Source organism: Alligator sinensis, unplaced genomic scaffold (assembly GCF_000455745.1).
Source record: "Alligator sinensis unplaced genomic scaffold, ASM45574v1 scaffold670_1, whole genome shotgun sequence".
Classification (NCBI taxonomy): Eukaryota; Metazoa; Chordata; order Crocodylia; family Alligatoridae; genus Alligator; species Alligator sinensis.
Window position 1 is genome coordinate 803,816 of NW_005842297.1, and position 22,794 is coordinate 826,609.

The 22,794-nt window shown below is 41.9% G+C and overlaps 1 protein-coding gene across 1 annotated transcript in view; it reads left to right on the forward strand.

Annotated features, from left to right (window-relative positions):
* MAGI2 (membrane associated guanylate kinase, WW and PDZ domain containing 2) overlaps window positions 1-22,794 on the forward strand; it is an 880,265-nt gene that overhangs the window by 458,398 nt on the left and 399,073 nt on the right. Inside the window, exon 5 of the mRNA XM_025209602.1 lies at window positions 7,903-8,113. Within this exon, the coding sequence (XP_025065387.1) occupies window positions 7,903-8,113 (211 nt within the window). The remainder of the gene's footprint in view (window positions 1-7,902; window positions 8,114-22,794) is intronic.

The window sequence follows — 22,794 nt, forward strand, 5'->3', positions numbered from 1 at the left end:
AGTCAAAGCTATAATGGAGGATGACTGATGAAATCTTGACCCCATAGAAATCCCTGGGAGCTTTGCTGCTCACTTTTGTACAGTGATACTAATAATAAACTGATGACAGTAGAAATTATCATTATTGTTATTGTTAAGAAGCTTTAGACATTTCTTATGAAACATAGTGTTGGGAGATTTCCCGTTCATATTCCCATACAACAAAAAAGTTAAATCAGTTTCTTTAGCAACCAGCATTCGGTTTTGACTGCACTAGTCACCATCTCCTGCTATTTTCCTCTCACTGAAACTGTTTTTACAAGCTTCCAAACTCAAAATGAAACATGCCTTTATAAAATGGAGAGAACTTCACTGCCGGTGTATTATTCATTTCCCCTCCAGACACAAACAGAAGCTATTCCAACGATTGTAATTTCTCCCAAAGAAGAAAAGCTCTGACAGGCTCAAATTAATTGATGAATGAGACATGAGAAGGACGAAGTTTCAGAAGGACCATTGCAAGCCTCAGGTGCCCAGCAAAGCAAGAGGGTAGGGTCCCTCCATCATCAACCAGGCCAAAAGGTGCAACAGGTCTAGAGAAGTGCAGATTATTATGTCTTATTGATACATAGGAATAGTTTTAAAAGAGAAATGTTGATTTGCATGGAAAGGTATAGATTCTTGATCCATCTATAACAGCACTTCCACTGTATAAAAAAAATGATTTTTTTTCTTCAGAGCTGTTAAAGTCACCTCCTAAATTAATATTTAATAATATTATTTAAATTGTTTAATATTGTTTAAATTGTTTTCTACCTATGTTGCTTTAGGCAGATGAGTTGTTTCCTTACTTGCTGAAGCACACTGTTTTATATTTTTCTGCAGGAATAGTCTGCAGTGTTAAAAAGATACTGGAAGCAGCATGTTGTCTTGGAGTCCTGAGCTGTAGAAAACAGTTTCCATCACTGCACACTAACAAAGAGCTGTGCAAAGGGACATTCTGCTAATTTACTAACTTTATAACTTTCAATTTGGTGTGTTTTTACTGTAAGGATAAAATAACAGTATCTAACTTTAATACAAACTGTCTTTCCCCCAAAGTCTGCTGCATTTTACACATAGGCATAGATGTCAGTCGTCTGCCATTGCCTTCTTAGGTTGCATACTCAATATACAGCACAAAATTGCTTTCTTGAGTGTTTTTGAAAATTGGACCACGCAATCCCTTTGTCTTGAGACAGTATCTCCACTGGACTATTCTACTACCTTATTTTCTTTGGCATCAGATATTTTTAGGATGTATATTATGAAACAATTTTGAGAGCTCTTATAGCAAAGCCATTACTTAAAGGTTGATGTTTGTAAAATGTTGTTGCCCTAGCATTTGCTCTAAAACAAGCCTATCCATATATTTGCAGCCAGAGAGATTATGTGTCGGGCAGAACGGGTTATTATTGGGACTATTAAAAACATTTCACCAAAATTACTAATTGTAAAAGAATCAAACATTATTTATCATTATATAATAACAGGGGTAATTTCTCAAAACTCCAAGAGGGATTGAGAAAAAAAATTGTGTAACACCCCCCTCTGACCTCTTCTTCAATGGTCAGTATTTTTTTCCTGCCTCTACCCTCAGCCTTGGGAGGAGGGATGAGGGGGCAGTGGCCATCTTTTCTCCTTCCCTTTGTGCCATCCCACCAGCTGGCGCCTTCCCCTTCAAGGTGAGCTATGAGGCTGGGCCACAGTGGCACCAAGGGCTGCTGACTCCCACTGGGAAGCCAGCATTTCATTTGTATTAAGGTTTTTTAAATTGATTTTTGAGGACAATCGCAGGTTCTGTGAAATCCACGAAACTATGATTTAAGTAGCCCCCCCCTAGTCATAATCATTAGTTTCTTTAAACGGGATAGAACACAATACAATAGGTTTACTGTTTATTTCTGTAGTGACTCAGTGTTTTACAAGTCAATGAGTTAGGTACTAGATATACAAGGATTTTGTAGGCAAGTAGGGTTGTCATTATACTTTCAACAGTAAGGTATACAGAATCCTGGGCATTCTCCAGTACTCATAATCTAGCAAGGAATAACTGACACAATGCATACACTTAACTCTCAACAAACAATGAATGTCCTTCATTGTACTAGCCACACTAGCCACATACACATGAACTCTCACAAATTTCTTATAAGAGTGTGATTAATTGGTGACCTGCTGGGAGGTGAGAGATCCTGTTCTATACTGTGACAGAATAGAATGGAGTTTGGTTTTATTTGCTGTCTCTTGAGATTTTTTCAAAGTGCTTTGTAAAACTATGCATTCTGGATAGTGATAGAGCAGCAAGGCATTGTGGTACTTTGTTCTACTGCAGTAGGTACAAATGACATCATAGAGTGACTTGTAACAATGCCAAAGGCATAAACATTTATTCTAGTCAAGAATCAATGTGTTGTTGTGTATATACACAAATAGGAGTTATATTTACTTTTAATTCCATTCAATTCTAGATTTAATTACTGCTAACAGTGGGAGAGGGAGAAATTACTAATATTTCCACCACCACCACCCCTATCAGCTTCAGCTCCCAGAACTCTGTACACAGGCTCTTCAGTCAGTGCTTGCTAGATTCCCCTCTGCCTGTACATAGGGTAAACTACAATGACACAACAGGAAGGAAGGAGAGCAGCAAAGTAGGAACCTTGGTCTTCAGAAAACCAGACTTTGACTCACTTGGGGACCTAAAAAGCAAGATCCCTTGGGAGGCCATTCTGAGGGGTAGAGGAGTCCAGGAGAACTGGCTACATTTTAAAGCAACCTTACTGAGGCATAAACAAGCCATCCTGATGTGTGGGAAGACTAGCAAGTATTGCAGAAGTCCAGCTTGGCTTAGTAGGGGACTCTTCAGTAAGCTAAAACATAAAAAGGAAGCTTATAAGAAGTGGAAACTTGCACAAATAACTAGGTAGGAGTATAAGAGCATTGCTTGAGCATGCAGAGATGAAATCAGGAGGCCGAAGCCCAACTGGAATTGCAGCTAGAAAGGGACATGGAGGGTGACAAGAAGGGTTTCTACAAGTATGTCAGGAACAAGAGAAGGATTGATCAATGAAAGTGGATAGAAAAATGGCTGGATCATCAGCCTCAATGATGGAACAATCCCAATGCCTCTACAAGCTGGGGACCCACTAGGTAAGCAGCAGCTCTGCAGAAAAAGACCAGGGGGTTACAATAAGATGGACAATAACAGTGGACAATAAGCTGAATATGAGCCAGCAGTGTACCCTTGCTGACAAAGCTAATGGCATACTGGGCTGCATTGGTAGGAGTGTTGCCAGTAGGTCAAGGGAAGTGATTACTTTGCTCTCTTCTGCACTGGTGAGGCTACCTCTGGAGTACTGGCAGGCCACCTCTTGAGTACTGTTCACTTTTGCCCCCCCCCCCCCCTTCTCCCCCTCCCTCACACACACACTGCAGAAAGGATGTGGGTAAATTGGAGAGAATCTAACAGATGACAATGAAAATGGTAAGGGGGCTGAGGCACATGATTTATGAAGTGAGATTGAGGGAACTGGGCTTATTTAGCCTAGAGAAGAGAAGATTGACAGGAGATTTAATACCAGCATCCAACTACCTGATGGGTGATTCCAAAGAGGATAGAGCTGGGCTGTCTTCAGTAGTGGCAGATAACAGAACAAGGAGCAGTGGTTTCAAGTTGCAGCAAGGGAATTGTAAGTTAGATATTAGTAATAACTTTCTCAATAGGAGGGTCAAAAAACACTGGAATCAGTTACCCAGAGTGTTGTCCTGTGGGGCCAGGCCAACTCTCAGGATCTCAAAATTGCGCTGTTAGATGGGAGGGTGTGACACAATGGCACGTATACACACACACAAATCAATTAGGTGTATACACACACACTAGCCGCATACACACACACTACCAACTCAAGCACATACACATCGAAGATGACCAGACTAAGTATATTCACACCCATCACCAATTCAAGCATATATGCACTATACACACCAAAAATTAGACAAAAATCAGTTGCCAATACCCGCACACCCAATACACATACACAAACACGCATTTTCATGGCTGTGTTTAGGGGGCATTTGGGGTAATTTAGTGCTTGGGGTTACTTAAGTTCAAGCAGCCCCAGGGTTACTCGAGGTCACTGGGGCTTGGGATTACTTACCGTTAATGTGCCCCGGGGTTACTCGGGGTCACCTGGTGCCCGGGTAGAAGTAAGGGAAGAAGTCTGGTGGCAAGGAGAAGACAGCCAGGAAATAGGGAGGCAGAAAGGTGGGAGATTGGGGCTGGAAACTGAAGCAGAAAGCTGGGAGATTGCCAGGAAATCAAGGAGGAGAGTTGGGAGGTCAATAAAACAAAAACCCAACTCAGGGTTTCAAAATAACAGGTTTATTAAACAGACAACACACTACATAGCCCCACAAAGTTATTGGTTCCTACACACACACACACACAGACACCCCCCACACAATGGTAGCAGAAGAGAAAAAGTCTTGGTGGAGGGATTGAACTCAAAGTGTGTAGAGACAGAGTCCAGGTCCTTTGCTTGGGGAAGGAAGGTGGGTGATAGCTACCTATCCTGGGCTGTGAGTTGATCCTTGATGGCTAGTTGGGCTCTTTTCCAGCAAGGTGTTGTCCAGAGGGGATCACCAGCAGGGCCTCTGGGTGGTGGCATGACATAGTGCTGGTCCAGATGGAGAGGGCATCCCACTGGGTCTGTCTTCACTACCCCTTGTTATAGGGGCAGACGTTCTATGACCCTAGTGGCAGGGGCATGCCCAGGCAAGGGTCAGCCCTGGGGTACTGAGGATGTGCAGTTCCGGGTGTCTGTATTGCAATAGTGAGTTGGCTGATTTCTGTAGGGTCTTTGTCTTTCAAATGCTGGGTTTCTGTTCTGTCCCTGGGTGAGGTCCATGGTTCCTGGGTGAGTCAATGCAAGGCAATGGTCCAGTCGTTGAGTTGATGGTCCAGTTGTTGAGTTGGTTATTCAGTAGAGGCCTGCTACCATTGTATCTCAAGCACCCTCATTCATCCCCATTCATTCAGGAACCAATTTACATGAGACTGGCTAGACAAGAGTCATCGGTTACACCTGGGCAGAGGACACAAGATGGAGGCTTGACATACAAAATGGAAACTTGACATAACTTGACATTACTTATGTTAACTTACACATGTAGGCCTAAATCATATAGTATCAATAAAAAAAACAGTAAAAATCAGTAAAGCAGTATAAACATAATAATTATACAATAGAAAACAGTGGCTCAAAGAAGGAGAGAGAAAAAAACTTGCTACAAAAATGCTAAAGCTTATCCCATGTCTTAGCTCATTCTATGTCTTAGCTTACTCATACTTATCTATAGGGAATAGAGAGGGAGAGAAAAAGTCAGAAATACTTGGGGAAGGCAGGGAATGCATTTCAAAATAAATAAAAGAAAAACGGAGGGTTTTGCTACAAGACAGGTTGTGGAATCTCCATCCTTGGAGGTTTTTAAGACCTGGCTAGACAAAATGTACACTAGAATGATCTAGTTGGTGATGGTTCTGCCTTGAACAGGGGGTGGACTAGATGACCTCCTAATGTCCCTTCCAATCCTGATTTTTCTAGGATTCTATGATTCTACATCCCAAAATTTAATAACACTTTCTTTTCTGTGGCCTCCACTGCTTTAATATTTTGCTTCAAGCTACAGGTCGCACAATTTAGGTCAGATTTTCAAAAGAATTCAGCTCTCATTTAGACATTTACATTTCTTCATAAGCAGACTTTCATAAGCAGTCAGTACGCAGCAGTTTCTGTGATGCACATGGCAAATTTTCAAAAGAATGCAACATGTTGAGTTCTGAATCACACTACGTAATGGAGACTGGCCTTGGAGCAAGACTGACAGTAGTGATACAAGTACTTTTTACTTGCATTATTTTTGGAATCACATGTAATGATCTACTTATGATGTTATGTACTTCCCGAAAGTACTGCAGATCTGGTTCTACACACAAATTTGGCTACATTGAAATCTGCCTTTGTAAACTCATCCCATCCTATCTCACCAAATGCTTTTTAAATAACTAAATTTTGTCCATTTGAAAGTTGGGGAACTTGCATAATCATCCCAGAAACCTCAGTTCTCACTAACACTGCTGAGGCAGGTCTTTTTTTTTATGCGAAAGTGCTCCCTTTTTTGTTAGCCAGCCAATGACAAGTTTGCCCGCCTCTCAGGGATTTTTCTTGATCTATTGATTATGCCCACCACTCCCAGAATACATCAGCCAACAGCCTTCAAATGTCAAATCAGAGATGTTTTTTACAAAAGAGTGCTGAAATTCATGTTTAGTGTGATGATGACTATCATCATCACACTCCTATTGCCAGTGCATTCCTCTCCTTCATACATGCAGATATGGAAGGTATTTTATTCAGCAATGAACACAACCTGAAAATTCACCATGATAATAATAAAAAACATAGGTAAAGTTGCTTTATCCACATCCCTGATATTTTTAGATGGAGGCTTATATAAAAATATGAAATCAAGGTATAGAGTGTTGGGTGGAAAACAGTCACTCGAATTACTTTGGCCTGTTGTGGAAAATTAAACATCAGCACCTCGGGGCCTTTGAAAAAAGAAATGGAGTCCTATAGAACAAGGAAACAAGTGCTGGAATTTAACATCCCTGAGACTCACTCTGGCTTTGTGTCACATGAGACTGAAATAACAAAGATCACAGCATTTGAGATATTGGCCGAGCAAAGCCTGTGTCTATTCTGCTTTTGGCAACTTTCACAGGACGGTAAGCCTTCCTCCCACGGCTAAGTGATTGTGGAAGTCACTCTGTGACAAACGTCACAAGTATGCACAAGACTTACGTAGTTGGGCCCCTGGAATTGTAGATGTGCTTCCCATTCACAGTATGCTTTGAAGTATTAATACAAAAGTGCATTTGTATTTAGCTACCATTGTATTTGAGGAGTCTTATTCTGTTGTAAAGCATTTGCCTGTTTAAGGAAATCTGAATTTGCCTGTAGTGACTGTTGGTAGAATAATGGGTTGGATACCCCAAAGAGAAACAACCTGGCTTGCCAACTTAAGGAATCCGTAAAGAGTAAAAGAGTGAACATTTGGAAAATGGCAAGGGAACAGCAGGATCCTCCCTCATGAGATTCTGGGATGGAGCTGGCAGCAGTCATTGACTGTGGCCTGAATCACTTAAACCCTGGTTACACAAATTATGATGAAAATGAAGTCACTGCCACTTCACATATGGTTAATATACAGTGCTAGGTTGCATGGTGGTCAAATTGATTTCTTCATGAGGTATGATTACAAGAACAACCGTGAGTGTGTGTGTGTTTCCTCAAGTTGAAAAGACTCTGCTTTTTGTCTGCTGCAGTAAAACAGCAGGGTGCTGACATTATGGGCGTAATACTTTAAGAGCTACAAGGTGTGGGACAATAGCACTGCTGGATGAAAGGCTGGCTTCCCTTCCATGCTGACTGCTGGTTTGGGAGGAGCTCTGGCAGAGATGGAGACAGAGCTCTTCTGGTTTGTAGGCAAACCAATGATGTGTAGCTGCAGGACATATGCCCTCCTCGAACCCCCTCAGAACAATAGAGGGCAGTGAAAAACATGCTTTCTTTGGTATATCAGGCACTTGAATCTCTTGGTTTTTATTACTTATGCTTTAGATTTTTGTACTGATTTATTTTATTGTGCTTTGGGGGGTAGGAGGGAGAATGGACTTTTATAACATAATATCATCTTCTTTCTCTCAGGCCTTGTGTTTCCCAGCATTAGATATTGGCCTGCACACAGTTAACCTTCCATTGTATGTAAAAAGATATAAACCCAAGAAAGAAATCTTAAGGTTTTTCTGTTTTCTTGTAGAATCAAGCGAACATGAGGAGAAGAGTATGGGTGTCTCAGGTGAAATTTCCTCTCAGCCTTGCCCTGCACCAGGATACAGTCAGCCTGAAGAAGCAAAGGAGGATATGGATGTAACAAAGCAGACAAAACCTGAAGAGAATGATGATTTGGGCCCGTTGCCTGATAATTGGGAAATGGCTTACACAGAAAAAGGGGAAGTCTACTTCATTGAGTGAGTTTTACACGTTCTTTTCTCTCTTTCTATTAAAAGGAGCATGTAGCTGCGTGAGGAAAATTCTTTGGTACTACAGACTGGAATGTCACATAAAACACAACCCCAAGGTCTTGCAGTCTGCATCAGCAGAGAGATCGTGGTTTGCATTTGCAACATCATCCAGATAGCTGGCTGATGCTGAAGAAGTGAATTTGCGGGTAGCTAGAGAATAGGGAACTTTTACTGCAGCAGCTGCAAGTGGAAAACATTAGCTGTGTTAAGAAGGCAGCTGGGCCCTGCTAGGCTAAGAACAGAAGTTACATATAAACCAGTTTAAGTGATCAGAAACTGGTTTATACCTGTAACAGAACCTGTAACAGAACAGTTAAGTGCACATAAACCGGTTTCACAAGGGCCAAAACTGGTTTAAGATAAACTAGGTTGAATGTAGTAACAGACTTAACCTGACTGAGGTCAAAGCAGTTTATGGAACTTCTGCCCCAGACCCCTTAAATTAAATCAGAGTCCCCTAGCATCCCAGCATGCTTTGCAGCCCTGGGTTGAGCTGTGCTGTTTACTCCAGAGAGCAGGGTTGGCCCCGCCACTCTGCTTTCCAGCTGGAGCACTGAGGGCTGCCTGACAAGTGGGGATGGTGGGAAATCTGAGGGTGGGGGGCAGCCCCTGCTAGACCTTTCCCCCCTAGAGCAGAAGGGGTGGGGGCAGGCTGGGGCAACAGCCTATGAGGGACTGCCCTCCCTAGGCAAAACCCCTGCTGGGGTCTGGGGTCTCGGAGGGGCTTTAATCCCCCTGTCCCCAGCTCAGTGTGCTGCCCACACCCCCTGCGCTCTGCTTCAGCAGAGTGCAGGTGGGCAACAGGCTGAGAGGGACTGCCCCCTGCAGGCAAACCCCAGCTGAGGTCTGGGACGGGCTTTAATTACCCCCCACCACAGCTCAGTGTGCTGGCAGCAAGCCCTGCAGGACCAGACTGAGAGGTGGGAGGGGTTGGCAAAGACCTGGCACAATCATCATGTATGTGCTGAGGATAGCAGACAGCTTGAGCTAGTGTGACCAAAGAAAGCATAGAACTACATTTACATTATAAAGACGACCCTGTAAAAGGTGGGAAACTGGAATACATAAGCAAGGACTTTCTGAATACCTGGCTGTAAGGAGACACTCTGCCCTCAGGATTACATAAGACTTAGGCAAGACTTGGTCTTGTCTTTTTGGCTTATTACAGTCCATTTTAAATTAGACTAAGCTGTGTGTGCTCTCACTGTGTTTGACTGGGCTGTATCTTAGCTTAGGCAAAGGTTTTTGGTTGTTCTGTCATTTGCTTGAGGTTGCAAAGTGCTGTGTTCAATATATGCTTGCTTCAGAGAAAGAACTATTCTTGTTTAATCTTTAACTAATTCAATGCCACTACCTTCCCCCCCCCGCCAAGACTGGCAGCAGTTGACCCACCTCAAGCGGGGAGTGGGAGGAGGGGAAAAACCTGGCAGGCACTTCCCCCATCAGCAGACTCAGGCTAGAGTCCCCACTCTCCCTGGCCATGCCACCTCCTCTGGAGCAGGGGGAGGGAGCAAAGCCTTGAAGGGCTTCTTTCTTCCCTTCCCTTTGGCAACAGCTCACAGGTCTGCTCTAGCATCCCCTTCCCCCCACAGCTTCTGACTTGAGCCACTGCAGGCATATGGCTGCATTTCCTGAATCAAAAATGAAGGTTTGTTTATATATTTATCAGTTCAATCTGTGTAGTTTAGACTAACCTGCACAGACTGAATCAATTCAGTCTCTGGCTTTTTCACTCTCTGTACTCAGCCTTGGGGACCAGGGTGTGGGCAGAAAGGGAAGGTCACCTAGTAAATGGTTGAAAACTGTGAACTGGGTTCACAGGGATCAGGGGTCAATGCTGAGGTCATGGTAAGCTAGGGGTAAAAACCACAGTCCTAGGTAAGCCAGGTGCCTAAGCCAAAGTCAGGGTGCAGCAAGAGTCAGAGCTGAGGTCAGGGTGCGCTGGGAATCAGAGCCAGAGTTTCCAGGAAACAAGTCAAGAGATTTAAGAGAAGTCAGGAGCAAACTCATTACCAGCCCTGTGTTTGGCTGTAGTAGGAAACCAGACTTTGGTGCTGCTAAAATTGTTCATATGTAGGACAATTGCTAGATATGAGAGTAGACAACCATTATGAGAGTAGGATAATCACTAGAGTAGGACTATGGCACTGGGCAGCACAGTTTGGGGAGGAAGTGAGCAGGCAACCATGGCAAACGAACAGGTTAGGGACTATTTAGAAAAGCTGTCCATATACAAGTCCATGGGGCCAGATAGGGTTGCACCTGAGGGTGCTGAAGGAGTTGGCTGATGTAATTGCAGAGCCAATGGCCATCATCTTTGAAAACTCATGGGGATCAGGAGAGGTCCTGGATGATTGGAAAAGGGCAAACACAGTGCCCATATTTAAGAAAGGGAAAAAGAAAGATCCAGGGAACTAGAGACTGATCAGCATCACCTCAGTCCCTGGAAAAATCATGGAGAAGATCCTGAAGGAAGCTATTTCTAAGCACTTGGAGGAGGAAAAGGTGGTTAGGAACAGTCAGTATGGATTCACCAGGGGCAAGTCATGCCTGAACAAACTGATTGCCTTCTATGATGAGGTTACTCACTCTGTGGGTGCAGGGAGACCAGTGGATATGGTATTCCTTGATTTTAGCAAGGCTTTTCATACGGTCCCCTACAACATTCTCTCGGGCAAGCTAAGAAAATATGGGCTGGATGAATGGACTGGAAGATGGATAGAAAACTGGCTGGAGCATCAGGCTTAGAGGGTAGTAATCAATGGCTCGATGTCTAGTTGGCAGTCGTTATCAAGTGGAGTGCCCCAGGTGTCTGCCCTGGAGCCAGTTTTGTTCAGTGTCTTCATCAGTTACCTGGAAGATGGCATAGAGTGCACCCTCAGCAAGTTTGCAGATGACACCAAGCTGGAGGGAGTAGTAGATACACTGGAGGGTAGGGCTAGGATTCAAAGTGACCTAGACAAATTGGAGGATTGGACCAAAAGTAATCTCATTAGGTTCAACAAGGGCAAGTACAAAGTCCTGCACTTAGGACAGAACAATCCCATGCGCCAGTACAGGCTGGGGGATGACTGGCTGGGCAGCAGCTCTGCAGAAGAGGACCTGTGGGTTACAGTGGACAGTAAGTTGAATATGAGCCAGCAGTGCATGCTTGTTGCCAAGAAGGCTAACAGCATCCTGGGCTGCATTGGTAGTTGTGTTGCCAGTAGGTCAAGGGAAGTGATTATTCCCCTCTATTCATCATTGGTGAGGCCACACCTGGAGTACTGTTCAGTTTTGCCCGCCCCCTGAAAGGATGTGAACAAATTGGAGAGAGTCCAGCACAGGTCAGGAAAAATGATGAGGTTGCTGGTGGACATGACTTATGAGGACTGGCTGAGGGAACTGGATTTATTTAATCTAGAGAAGAGGAGACTCAGAGGGGATTTAATAGCACCTAAATTACCTGAAGGGGAGTTCAAAACAGTTAGACTGTTCTCAGTGGTGGCAGATGACAGAACAAGGAGCAATGGTCTCAAGTTGTAGCAAAGAAAGTTTATGTTGCATATGAGGAAGAATTTTCTCACTAAGAGAGTAGTAAAACACTAGAACAGGTTACTCAGAGAGGTTGTGGAAGCTCTATCCTTGCAGGGTTTCAAAAACCGGCTAGACAAAGCCTTGCCTGAGATGATTTTGTTGGGGCTGGTCCTGCTTTGAGCAGGGGGGTGGATTAGATGATCTCCTGAGATCCCTTCCAATCCTAATTTTCTATGATTCTATGATTTACTTTCTATTCCAGTAGTCTGTATGGCTACAAACATTGCAGTTTTAGAAAAAAAATACAGACCATATTCTTCTTTCTTATCAATAGATCACCTCTAATAATGTTGTTAGTAATCAAAAGGTTGCTAGTTTCTGATTTGTGTTTTACAACCAATAATAAGTGAACTGGTGAACTATAGGCAACCATTACAGATGTTACCAATGGGCAGCCTCACTAGGGAATGATGTTGATATGATGATTCTTTCAATTCCCAAAGAAGTATCTCTGAATATTAACATGAGGAAAGTGGAAGAAAGATTTCGTTGTTATGGCTCATGCTTTCTTTCTGTTGTGCCTCCTAGAAAAAGAAAATCAAAATGAATAAAGATTCAAAGCCCCCTTTTAAACTGATTCAGCAAAACAACCAAAAGACCCTTTACCTTTAATAGGATTTATGTAAATACTACAGTGATTTTCTGAGTTGGACCATAGTACATGTCTTTGCAAGACTTTAGTTTGCTCCTGTTGCACATCCAGTTCAGCTGTAGAAGGAACGTGAGATTACTGCAAACCACTCAGGACTGTTGCCATCACACATAACATTTCTCAGAAAGAAGATAAACGTTATTTGCCCCTGGTCTACAAGAAACCATGGGGAAAAATTCAGTATATCGCCTAACACCACCAGTCAAAAAACCAACATATAGCTTTCCTTACAGGAATTGTTACAATCCATGTGGACTGCTAAAAATTATTTTACTTTTTAAAACATTTAAAATAAACATAATAGGGTCCCCAGTGTTTTCAGTCTTTTTTCAGGTTCTTATTTTAGATAAGTTGTTGGTGTTTTCATAAAATATATACCAGTAAAATACTCTGTCATGAGGATTAACATAACTGGCGATCCTAATAGCTTCCAGGGCATATAAGTCTAAAAAAGAGCAGAAATTGTTGAAACATAAATGTTCTTCACTGAAAAGGGCAAATTATGCTTATTCAGGAAAGAAGAATACACATAGTGACTTCTAAAACAGGCAGTGTATAACTGCGCTCTCCTCAGGGGGTAGCTTAAACATGCTTCTGACTCTTCCCTCCTCTCCTTACTTAATTCTTGAACAGATTTATATACTTTGCTAGATACCAGCCTGAGTAATGTGGCACTTTTATATTGACTTGATGCAACAAAAGCTGTACAATTTATGTACGAGCTTATATTTTTTGTAACTAACATGCCAACTTGCTACAGTGCAGGAATTGTTTTAATTGAAAACTAATGTATATTTCATAAAGGATAAAGCAAATGCAAATAGCCCTGCTGTTCGTAGGGCAAGTGTACCCTCTTCTCCCCCCAAGTTCCTTGGATGCTGCAGCTTACTTCCTTTGCTGAAAATGGACTGGTATACACTACAGTTCTAACAATACCCGTCATTCACTTCCACCAAATGGATGTTACATAAAGCAGAGAAATCAATCAGAGGTGCAGCCTGGATAAGAAGAGTGATAAGAGCTTGTTGCCTTTTGGAAATATATTCTTGCACAATGTAAGTGCATGATCATTTGCTGAGTCCCCAACAAAATATGATCTCTTTGCTCATTTGATTCCCTGCATTGCTCAGACTTTGTAGGGTTAAGCTTGGATGGCATGCGGTGAGGATGCCGTTAAATTGCCTCTTTGTTTACAAGTCAGTTTGGTTAATGGCATAAAAGAGACTCCATTTGCTTTCGTGAAAAACGGAAAGATGAAAAGACAACAAAAACCTATTTGTTTGACACCCTCTCCCTGAACAGTTGTAAATGCTGTATCAGATTATAAAATAAAAGATAAAAGAAGACAGTTTAAAATGTAAATCACAATGGATCAAAAAATATCATTACTATGCTGTTTCTCAGATTGCTTCATTGGAGGCTTCTGTGAATTGCCATTTAAACTCCAAAGATTGCAAACAGTAAGCAACCTCCACTATGGTTGTCACAGGTATACCCAGAAGATTAACATTTCAAGAGGAGAGTGGTTTTCCTAAAATCACCTCCAGTTAACTTCCAATTTTTTTAGGCAAGTCAATATATCAACACTCCCATTGGCGTGAATGTAGCCGAGTTAGAGTGGAAGGGACCGTGACTTCATAACAAGAAGGAAAAACAGCTGCAGGCATTCTTTGTTAACCACTAATGGCAGGATAGCCCACAGCAAAAACCTGTTGAAAGGCAAGGTCCCTACCTCTAGGTCTAACTAGGCAAAACATTTCAGACACCAGATTCTCTGGATGACAAGGGATGTTTGGGTCTTACTGCATGGATATGTTTGCTTCCATTTTTTGTAGTAGAGGCATGACTCTCTGTTTGCCTAGATAGGTTAACATCATTAGATTTCACGGAAAAACAGAAAGAACATCCTTTCCATTGTACGATTCTCATGACTATATTTCTCCTGACGAGCAATTTACATGCAGTCCTTTGTGCTCCCTAGGAGCCTCCCTTTTACAAGCGTATCCAAATTTTCAAACATAGGCACCCAGATAGGAGTCCATCCCCTGCTTTTATTTGGATTAAGAACATATGCTAATGAGAGCATCCAATAATTTAAATGCTATTTATAAATTGGCTCCGTACCAACAGAAGTTTCCAGTTCTGCTTCTCCCTCCATCCTTTAAAAGAACTAGTGAGTGTGACCCATTTCGATTTCCACATATAAATTTTGCTCATAACAACTTTTCAATGTTCATCTAACTTCCTAAATGGTTGGGGAGGGCTCCCCACTGGAGTGCCCAAAGCCTGCAGTCTTCTTGTTATCACCATCACCCATGAAGCAAACAATGAGAAAGGAATCTTGCCTTCTATCCTCAAGGTCAGCAAGTGCTGGCTCTATTGGGTCATTTGTAAACAGTGCTTTACCTTGTTCCCTGGTGCCTTATTCAAATAAATGCAAAAAGATTAAAAGCTGCAGAAGCCCCAGTTCAGCAAAGGATCAAAATCAATTTTTAACTTAAAGTAAGTGGATAAAATTAATATTGTGCTTAAGAGCTTTGTAGATCTGGAACCTGGAACACTGAAATAGAGAATTCAACAAACTAATTTGTAGCAACACAAACTCATTGAATCATACAGTTGGAAGAGACCTTAGGGTCTAACACCCTATATCAATGTAATAATCTTATTCCTAAATCATCTCTTGACTGGTGCTTATCCAGCCTCCTCCTGAAAAACTCCAGTAAAGGTGATTCAACAACTCCCAGAGCAGTCTATTTTACTACTTTACGTTTACAACACTACAGATTTTTTTTCCCTGAGATATAATCTAAATATCCTTTGCTATGTGTCCCACAGTTGTTCTCCCTCTTTATGGCAGCTTTTCAAATACTTGAAGACTGTTATAATGCCACCCTTTAATCTCTTTTTCTCCAAGCTAAATAGACCTAGCTCTCTCAAGCTTTCCCGGTATGGATTGCCTTGAAACTCCTTTACTGTTTTTGATGCCTGCCTTTGGACCCTCTCCAACTTCTCTTAAAATATAGGGCCCAGAACTGCATGGAGTAATGGCCTATCCAGTAACAAATAAAGTGGCCCTATCCCCTCCTGGGTCTTACACCTAACGCTCCTGTTGATGCAGCCCAAAATTACTGGTATGTTGGCGTTTTTTCCGCAACTATGTCACATTGCTGACTCAAGCCGATTCTGTGATCCACCAAGATTCCCAGATCCTTTTCAGCAATTCTGCTAATCAGTAAGTTATCTCCCAGTTCATGTGTGTGCGTTTGGTTATGGTTCCTTAGGAGTAGCACCTTTTATTTGCTTCAGTTGTCTCTTGCCCATCTCTCCAATGCATTAAGAATATTTGAATGTACTTCTGTCCTCCAAAGTGCTTCCACTCCTTCCCAGGTTCATGTCATCTGCAAATGTGATTAGGAGGTTCTCTATTCTAGCATCTAAATCATTAATAAATATGTTAAACAATGCTAGAGCCAGGACAGACCCCCGCAGAGCAGTGCTGGAAATCTCCTGCCATTCTGACATGGATCAATTTATAATTATCCATCGGTTATAATCTAACAGTTGGAAAAAGGGAAAATTTTGGTTGCATAGAGCCACCTAACTGTTATGAAAGGTACCATGGGATTTTCAAAATGTGTAGGTGACAAGGCCTTGTTTGTTGTTTGCAATATTCATCCACAAACGTGCATACATAGGAGAAACCACACTGCGCTGTGTCCACTTCGGTGAGCCAAAGGGCTGAGCTGTCCCTCATGGGGATTTAAATCTGGAGTTCCAGGGAGGCCAGATAAAGGAGTCACACAGTTTTGCTCCCTAGAAGTAGGGAGAATATGGCTCATTTTCTCCAATGGTTTGAGCCACAAAAAATCTGATTCAGAAAAAAAATGCTACTAACACCCAACTTCAAAAAAATGCTTACTTGCTGTAAAATCATGCATTCTAGCTTCTCCCAGCTGTCAACAACAGATAATAAATTCATGCAGTGACAATTCAAAGTGCCAACAAATTAGACAGGAGTTATAATCTGTCAAATTCTGCTACAGCTAATTCTCTATGATTGGTCTCAAGAACAATGTGTAGCCCATGAAAACACTATTTATTCTGCTACCAAGAACCATATCAGCATTTATTAATTAAATTAAAAGTGTTCAATATAGAACAGTGTAGGATAAACCTCCAAAACCTCTATGCTGCATTAAAAAAGATCATTTTGCACTTGTGGTTGGTGCATTTTATAAAATGGCTTCTACCTTGGCTACCAAAGGGTTTAATAAGCTTTGTTCTAGTGCATGTTTTAAGTATCTGACCTTTTCTTGGACACACACTTCTTTTCCTGACTTTACTGACACCTCAATTTTGTGGATTTGTTGCAGTATCATCTCTAGTTGTTACATTCATTCCAGATGGTACAAAAGAGGACTATATCATACTAATAAAATAGGCTTCAGCCCAGGGCTCTCATGCTTACAAAAAAAGTCCCTTAGCCTTTTGAACATAGCTGGGGCTGTGTGTTTCCTGAAAACAAGGACAGATACATACACTAAGGGTGAAGGCCTGATCCCACTGGAGTCGTTGGGAGTATTGCCAATGACTTTAATGGGATCAGGATTTAAACCTTGGAGTTTTCAGTGCCGGAGACTTCTTTGATTCCAGGGATGAAAAATGTTTGCCCACAGCCCTTGCTTAAATCAAGGGTTGAGATGTATTTAGCTATTCCTATTTGCTCACTCAGTGTACCGTTAAGTAGAACTGGATGAGTCAAGCCTGTGTACTGCACCATGTTTTCTGCAGTCTGTACATATTATACCAATATCTTTGGTGCTAAAATTATATGATACCCATTCATTGATTGAAGATTAAGTTATTTCTCACATCTGCCCTTTCTCCTATAAGCAAGGTTCTCTCTCTCTCTCTCTCTCTCTCTCTCTCTCTCTCTTGCAGTGTGATTATGTTACTGATACATGAAGATATAGTAATTCAGGGTGACAGTGTGTTGCACAGTCATTTCTGCTGCTACAAATAATGATAAAAGCCTCCTTAGGACCTCTTCTTGTACCCCCTTTTTGTGTCACTTTAAGATGCACGTTGGACAAGGCTCCCCTTCTGGCTGTGAAATAGGTCTGTCTGTATCAGTATTGCCACCATCTCCTGGAGAATTTCTTGGGGAAATATTTTGTTGAAATATTTTGTTTGGTTTTAGGGAAGGGTTTTGTCTGGAGAGGTTTGAGGGGTTTGCTGTTGTTGTTTGCATTTATTTTTTGCCTTTTTTGGTTTGGTTTTGGGGGGGTTTTCTGCTCTTTTTATTCCTGTCTTCTTTGCTGCTTAAGGTTTCTCTTAGTTTGTGCTAGTGATGTCTTTTTCTCCTTCTTCATCCAGTAGCTGTCTTTATTATCTATATCAACTTCCTCTCATCCCCCAAAACAGACACAGTCTTACAGCTAGTTATCTTTCCTTTCTTTTTTATTCCTAGACTTTCTTCCTACAAAAGTCCCTCCTGTCCCCACAATGCAGAATTTCTGTTGGAACGTAGCCTTCTTCCCCAAAGGTTTGAGTTAACATTACACATTTCATAATCAGTAGGTTTCTAATTTCCTACTTATAATTTAATAACATGTAACTAACTATTCTATGTCAGTGAATTGAATGTATGATGTGTGCAATTTGCTACTCCCACAACAAGGGGGGACTATAAAAGTGTTATTTGTGTCTTGTGTCACTGTACCCTCTCATATCTTAATTAAATTATGCAACATCACTGTTAAATCATGTAAATCACTACATAGCTGAAGCTCTTCTGAGAAACTAAAAAGAGGCAATATTGGAGAAAGATAGATAACTTAACTTATATTCGAGTTTTGAATACCTCATATCCTTTTTCCTGAATATTTTAAATAGCAAGGCAATACAGTACCTTAAAAACCCAAGTAATCCCATATGAGCTGTCTCCCAACTACACTGAAATTGTATACTGGCAAATAACCATTTTATAATGCATTCCACAATAACACACAAATTATATAGCTGGCAAAAGCAACAATGGGGTTGCAGTGTTTTCAAGAGCCATTAGAGACAATTACTGTAGGTAACTACTTCCCTTATTCTTTTCAAAAATGTTTCAGAAGATTGTCTGAAGTCTCTGTTAATACAGGAGATTTAATCTGTCAGTGGTTTAACCTGACAGGTTGCTAATTTTACTTCATAAAACAAAACCTACACTAAAATAATGTAGTCTTCTACATAATGACAGAAGCAAAAAAAATTCTCTGATAACTACTAAGGGGCAGATTCTGTAAGCTTCTTAGATGTCTAAAGTTGCAAATAAGTGCCTAGTGGGCTTTCCAAAAGTGCTGAGCTACCTAACTCAGGTAATGGAGAATAGGGACCCTGATTCTCAGATGATTTAATCAAGATCCCACAGAATGTCCATAGCAGAGCAGAGCAATGAACCCAGATCCACAAAATCTTAGGCTTATTCTCTGAGTAACACACTAGTCTGTCTTTCACCTAAAAAAATTGTTCATGAAAGATTACCATTTTGTATGTTATATGATATAGTGAAATTGCATTATATAATAAAACATTCCATAGTCTACAAATATATGGTAAAGGTGACTTCATTTAACACAGTAATGATTATTATATTGATTTTTAGCTCCTTCAGGAAGCTGAGCCTCTTGAATTTTGTATTTTAGACATTTACTCAACAATATTCCAGTAGACTCCAGGTCTGTTTATAATTTCTACCTTGCACATTAGTAAACAAATCAGAGTGAATTAAAAAACTTTTCAGTACTGTCACAATCCAGGAACAGTGTTAAAGCCTAAGGGATCTTCCACACTAAAGTGTTTCATTGGCTTCTGGTTTGAGACTATACCTCATTTCAAAGAGAAATCTTGCCGTTAGTACCAGAGGTACAGCATTTTAATCACCATGCATTGTAATAAAGCTCATGGAAAAAAGTTTAGGGTGGACTTTTTGATCACGCCTTCTGATAATAAGGTGTGGTTCTTTCCTGAGTAACCTAGCTGTTATTTGCATTATTGATATATGAAAGGTTTCGGCTGAATCTCCTTACTTCTTTCACTCAGTCAGTCTTTACCACAGGTCTGTACATTCTCCCCTCCCCCCAAATTCCTTTAATTTGCATCTGGACTATTCTCAACCAGAACATCTCTCTGAGATGGTGTGTTTTTACAATACCTTCAAGAAACCAACAGATCCACGATTACTAGTTTGGGTGACATTTAAAATATTTTTAATGATTCAGGAGCATTAATATGTGTACAGCCTTATGTAGTAATGTATTGAGAGACATGTTGTTACTTACATTACTTTAGTACTCTTCCCATCACTTTCTCCCTTCATTCTTTGTTATGTCACTTAAGTCTTGCCTTTTTAATTATATTATAAACTGTTTTGGAGCAAGATCATATTTTCCTGTGTGTTTTTATAAAAACCTAAGCATACCACAGTCCTAAGAGGCATAGTACAGTGTAGTGGACAGGGATTCAGGAGACCAGATCCTATTCCGAGCTCTGCCACTAGCTGCAATAAGACCTCAGGCAAGTCACTTCAGTTCATTGTGCTTATGTTTCTCTTCTTACCCCCGTCTGCCATATCTATAAGCAATTTGGGGAAGAACTCTGTTGGTATTTAATACAATGGGAGGAGGGCAAGGCATGGGACCCTAGCTGCTACTCTAACATTCTTATATAATAAAGGGCTTAGTCCATCTGCCTGTCTGTCCATAACGCTCTTGGAGCACTCTGATTGGTTAGTGAAACAGCCAATCAGAGTGCGGAGTGCCACCATGACAGAGAGGACAGAGTGGTGCTGGCTTCGCCCCACCCCCTGGCCTTGCTCCTTGGAGGTGGCGGAGCGCCACCATGCTGGTGGGGATAGAGGGGATGGAGCGGGGGGGGGGGCAGGCCAGCAGTGCTGGCCTCGCCCCCCCGCTCCATCCCTGCTGTCATGGCAGCACTCTGTCACCTCCAAGGATCAGGGCCGGCAGGAGGGGCGAGGCCAGTGGTGCTGGAGGTGGCGGTGGTGTGGGGTGCTGGTGGATGGAGACAGAGGGGACAGTGAAACAAGCTCCCCCCACCCCATCATTCTTGATGGGCAATTGACTAGTATTTTTATAATAGGCCACTAACATGAACGGGACCTCCCATGCCAGCATAAAATAACTTATAGCCAATAATAATCATGATAGTTCTATGGCCAGGGAGAGAGGCCTCTGCTCACAAACCTAGCACCTGAAAACTGAGCACTGAGAGAAGCTGAAAGTATCCAAAGCCAGAGAGGTCTTATGAGCGGGACTTGAGAAATCCTTATACACGCAGATGCCACAGTGTGCTAGTAGAGAATGAGTAAATTGCCTCCGCTCAAGATGTATTTTTAATATTTTCTTTTTTGTTGGACTGTACAAAAAGGAGGCAGAAAGGAAGCTGCTTCTGCCATACATCTACAAGTTCCCATGGGTTGTGTAGCTGATTGGTAAGAGTTTGTTCTCAAGAATCAAATGTTATATAATGATGATGCTGATATCTCAGGAAAGCTTCACTTGGTATACATTGCAACTTAGACACAGTAAAGGACTGTCACTTGCCATTTTACCTCCTCTGAAGCTAGGGCAGTCTTCCTGGTGACTTCAGTAGCCACAGAATCCAGCCCCTGTGCCCCTGCCCAGCAGAGCTTACAATGCCATTGAGAGAGGAAACAAATATGATTCATAAGGCATGAGATGATAGAAAAGCAGTTGTGAAGGAGGAACATAATATGACAAAAGGGAAGAAGGAAGAGAAGGCATCTTTGAGAGCCAGTTTGCAGCTTCATTAATTTGACATGGTTCATGTTGTGTAGAAAAAATGGTTTATACAAAGTCAGTCTGTGGAGCTGAGTGGTGAGAAGCTGGCTGGAAGGGTTGAGAAAAGAGGACAGGAGGTTAATTTCTGTGACATGTCCTTCTCACTCTCAGGTGTATGTTTCCTTGCTGCAGAATGGAGGATTTTTTCCCCTTCAGCCCTCAGCAGCACCATCCATGTCTTCCTGGGTTATTTTCCACCTGAAAAGAAGCTGACCTTTTGAAATTTATTTTGTAATGTTTATTCTGTTTGGTCTGGCCATTGTGTTCAAAGCCAGAGGACCTTTGCAAGTCACATTTATGTCAGAACAGTATTTTACTGTAAGCTTCATTTTGCTTAAACATCAGCCTTAAAGAATAGGATTCAACTAGTCCACAATTTTTAATTGTATTATTGGGCCTAGTTTTCAATCTTAGGTTTATATTTAAAATGATCATATAGATTTTCTTACGTAATAGAAGGCTCTTAGCTTGCTCCACTCTGAAGTCACGTAGCATAGTGGGTGACCTTGGGCAGTCATTTCACTGCTGTGCTTCAGTCTTACCTCCATAAAGCACGGATAATGATAACTATTTTCTTTTGAAAAGTGCTTTGAGATCCACCTTTTAAAATGAAAAGCACTATGCTAGTACCTTTCCCATTGGGAAAGTCCTGGTCAATTCCTGATGACCTGTTGCAGCAGATGGAACTCACTCACTAGGGACAGACATTACACATAAACCAGTTTAAGCGATCAGAAACTTGTTTAAACCTGTAACAGAACAGCTGTGCAGTACACATAAAGTGTACCAGTTTTTAAATGACTGAAACCTGTTTGAGATAAACCTGGTTCAATGTAGTATCAGACTTAACTGATTTGGGTAAAACCAGTTTATGCAATGTCTGTCCCAGACCCCTTCCTGGTTTAAGTTAAATCAGAGTCCCTCAGCATCCCGGCATGCTCTCTGGGCTGGGTAGGGCTCTCTGCTCCAGAGAGCTGCCTGGTCTGGCCCCTCCCCTCTGCTCCATGGCTGTAGCTCCAGCAGAGACTGCACGTACAGAGCATCTGTCTGTCTTCCTCGTGTTCCCCACCTCACCACTCCCTGCTGAAGCAGGGATTTCCCCCCTTACCACTGCCTTACACAGACACCTCTCAGCATTAGCTAGCATACCACATGCTGGCTACAGGCCGTGCTGTGGCAGACAAGACAAAGGCAAACAGTTCAGTGTCAGCTTAGGGCTTTTTGGAGCTAATCAACAGGTAGCTGGTAACGTCCCTCCATTCCTTTCTTGGAAAAAGTTGTTTAAGTAGAGCTTGAACTATTGAGAGAAGCTTTTGTTTTCTTAATGGGCTGATAAACACTGAGTTAGGGATGAGAAACACTGTGTTATCAACTCCATGCTGAGCTGCTGGAGCGGGGAACCCCTCCCTAATCAGAGAGTCCTGCCAGGAGCCTGGCCATGCCCTCCCTCAGCTCAGCACTGTGAAAGGTGAGGGGAGGCATGGATACCTAGGTGAAAATGCAAAAGCAGGGGCAACATTGGACCCCTG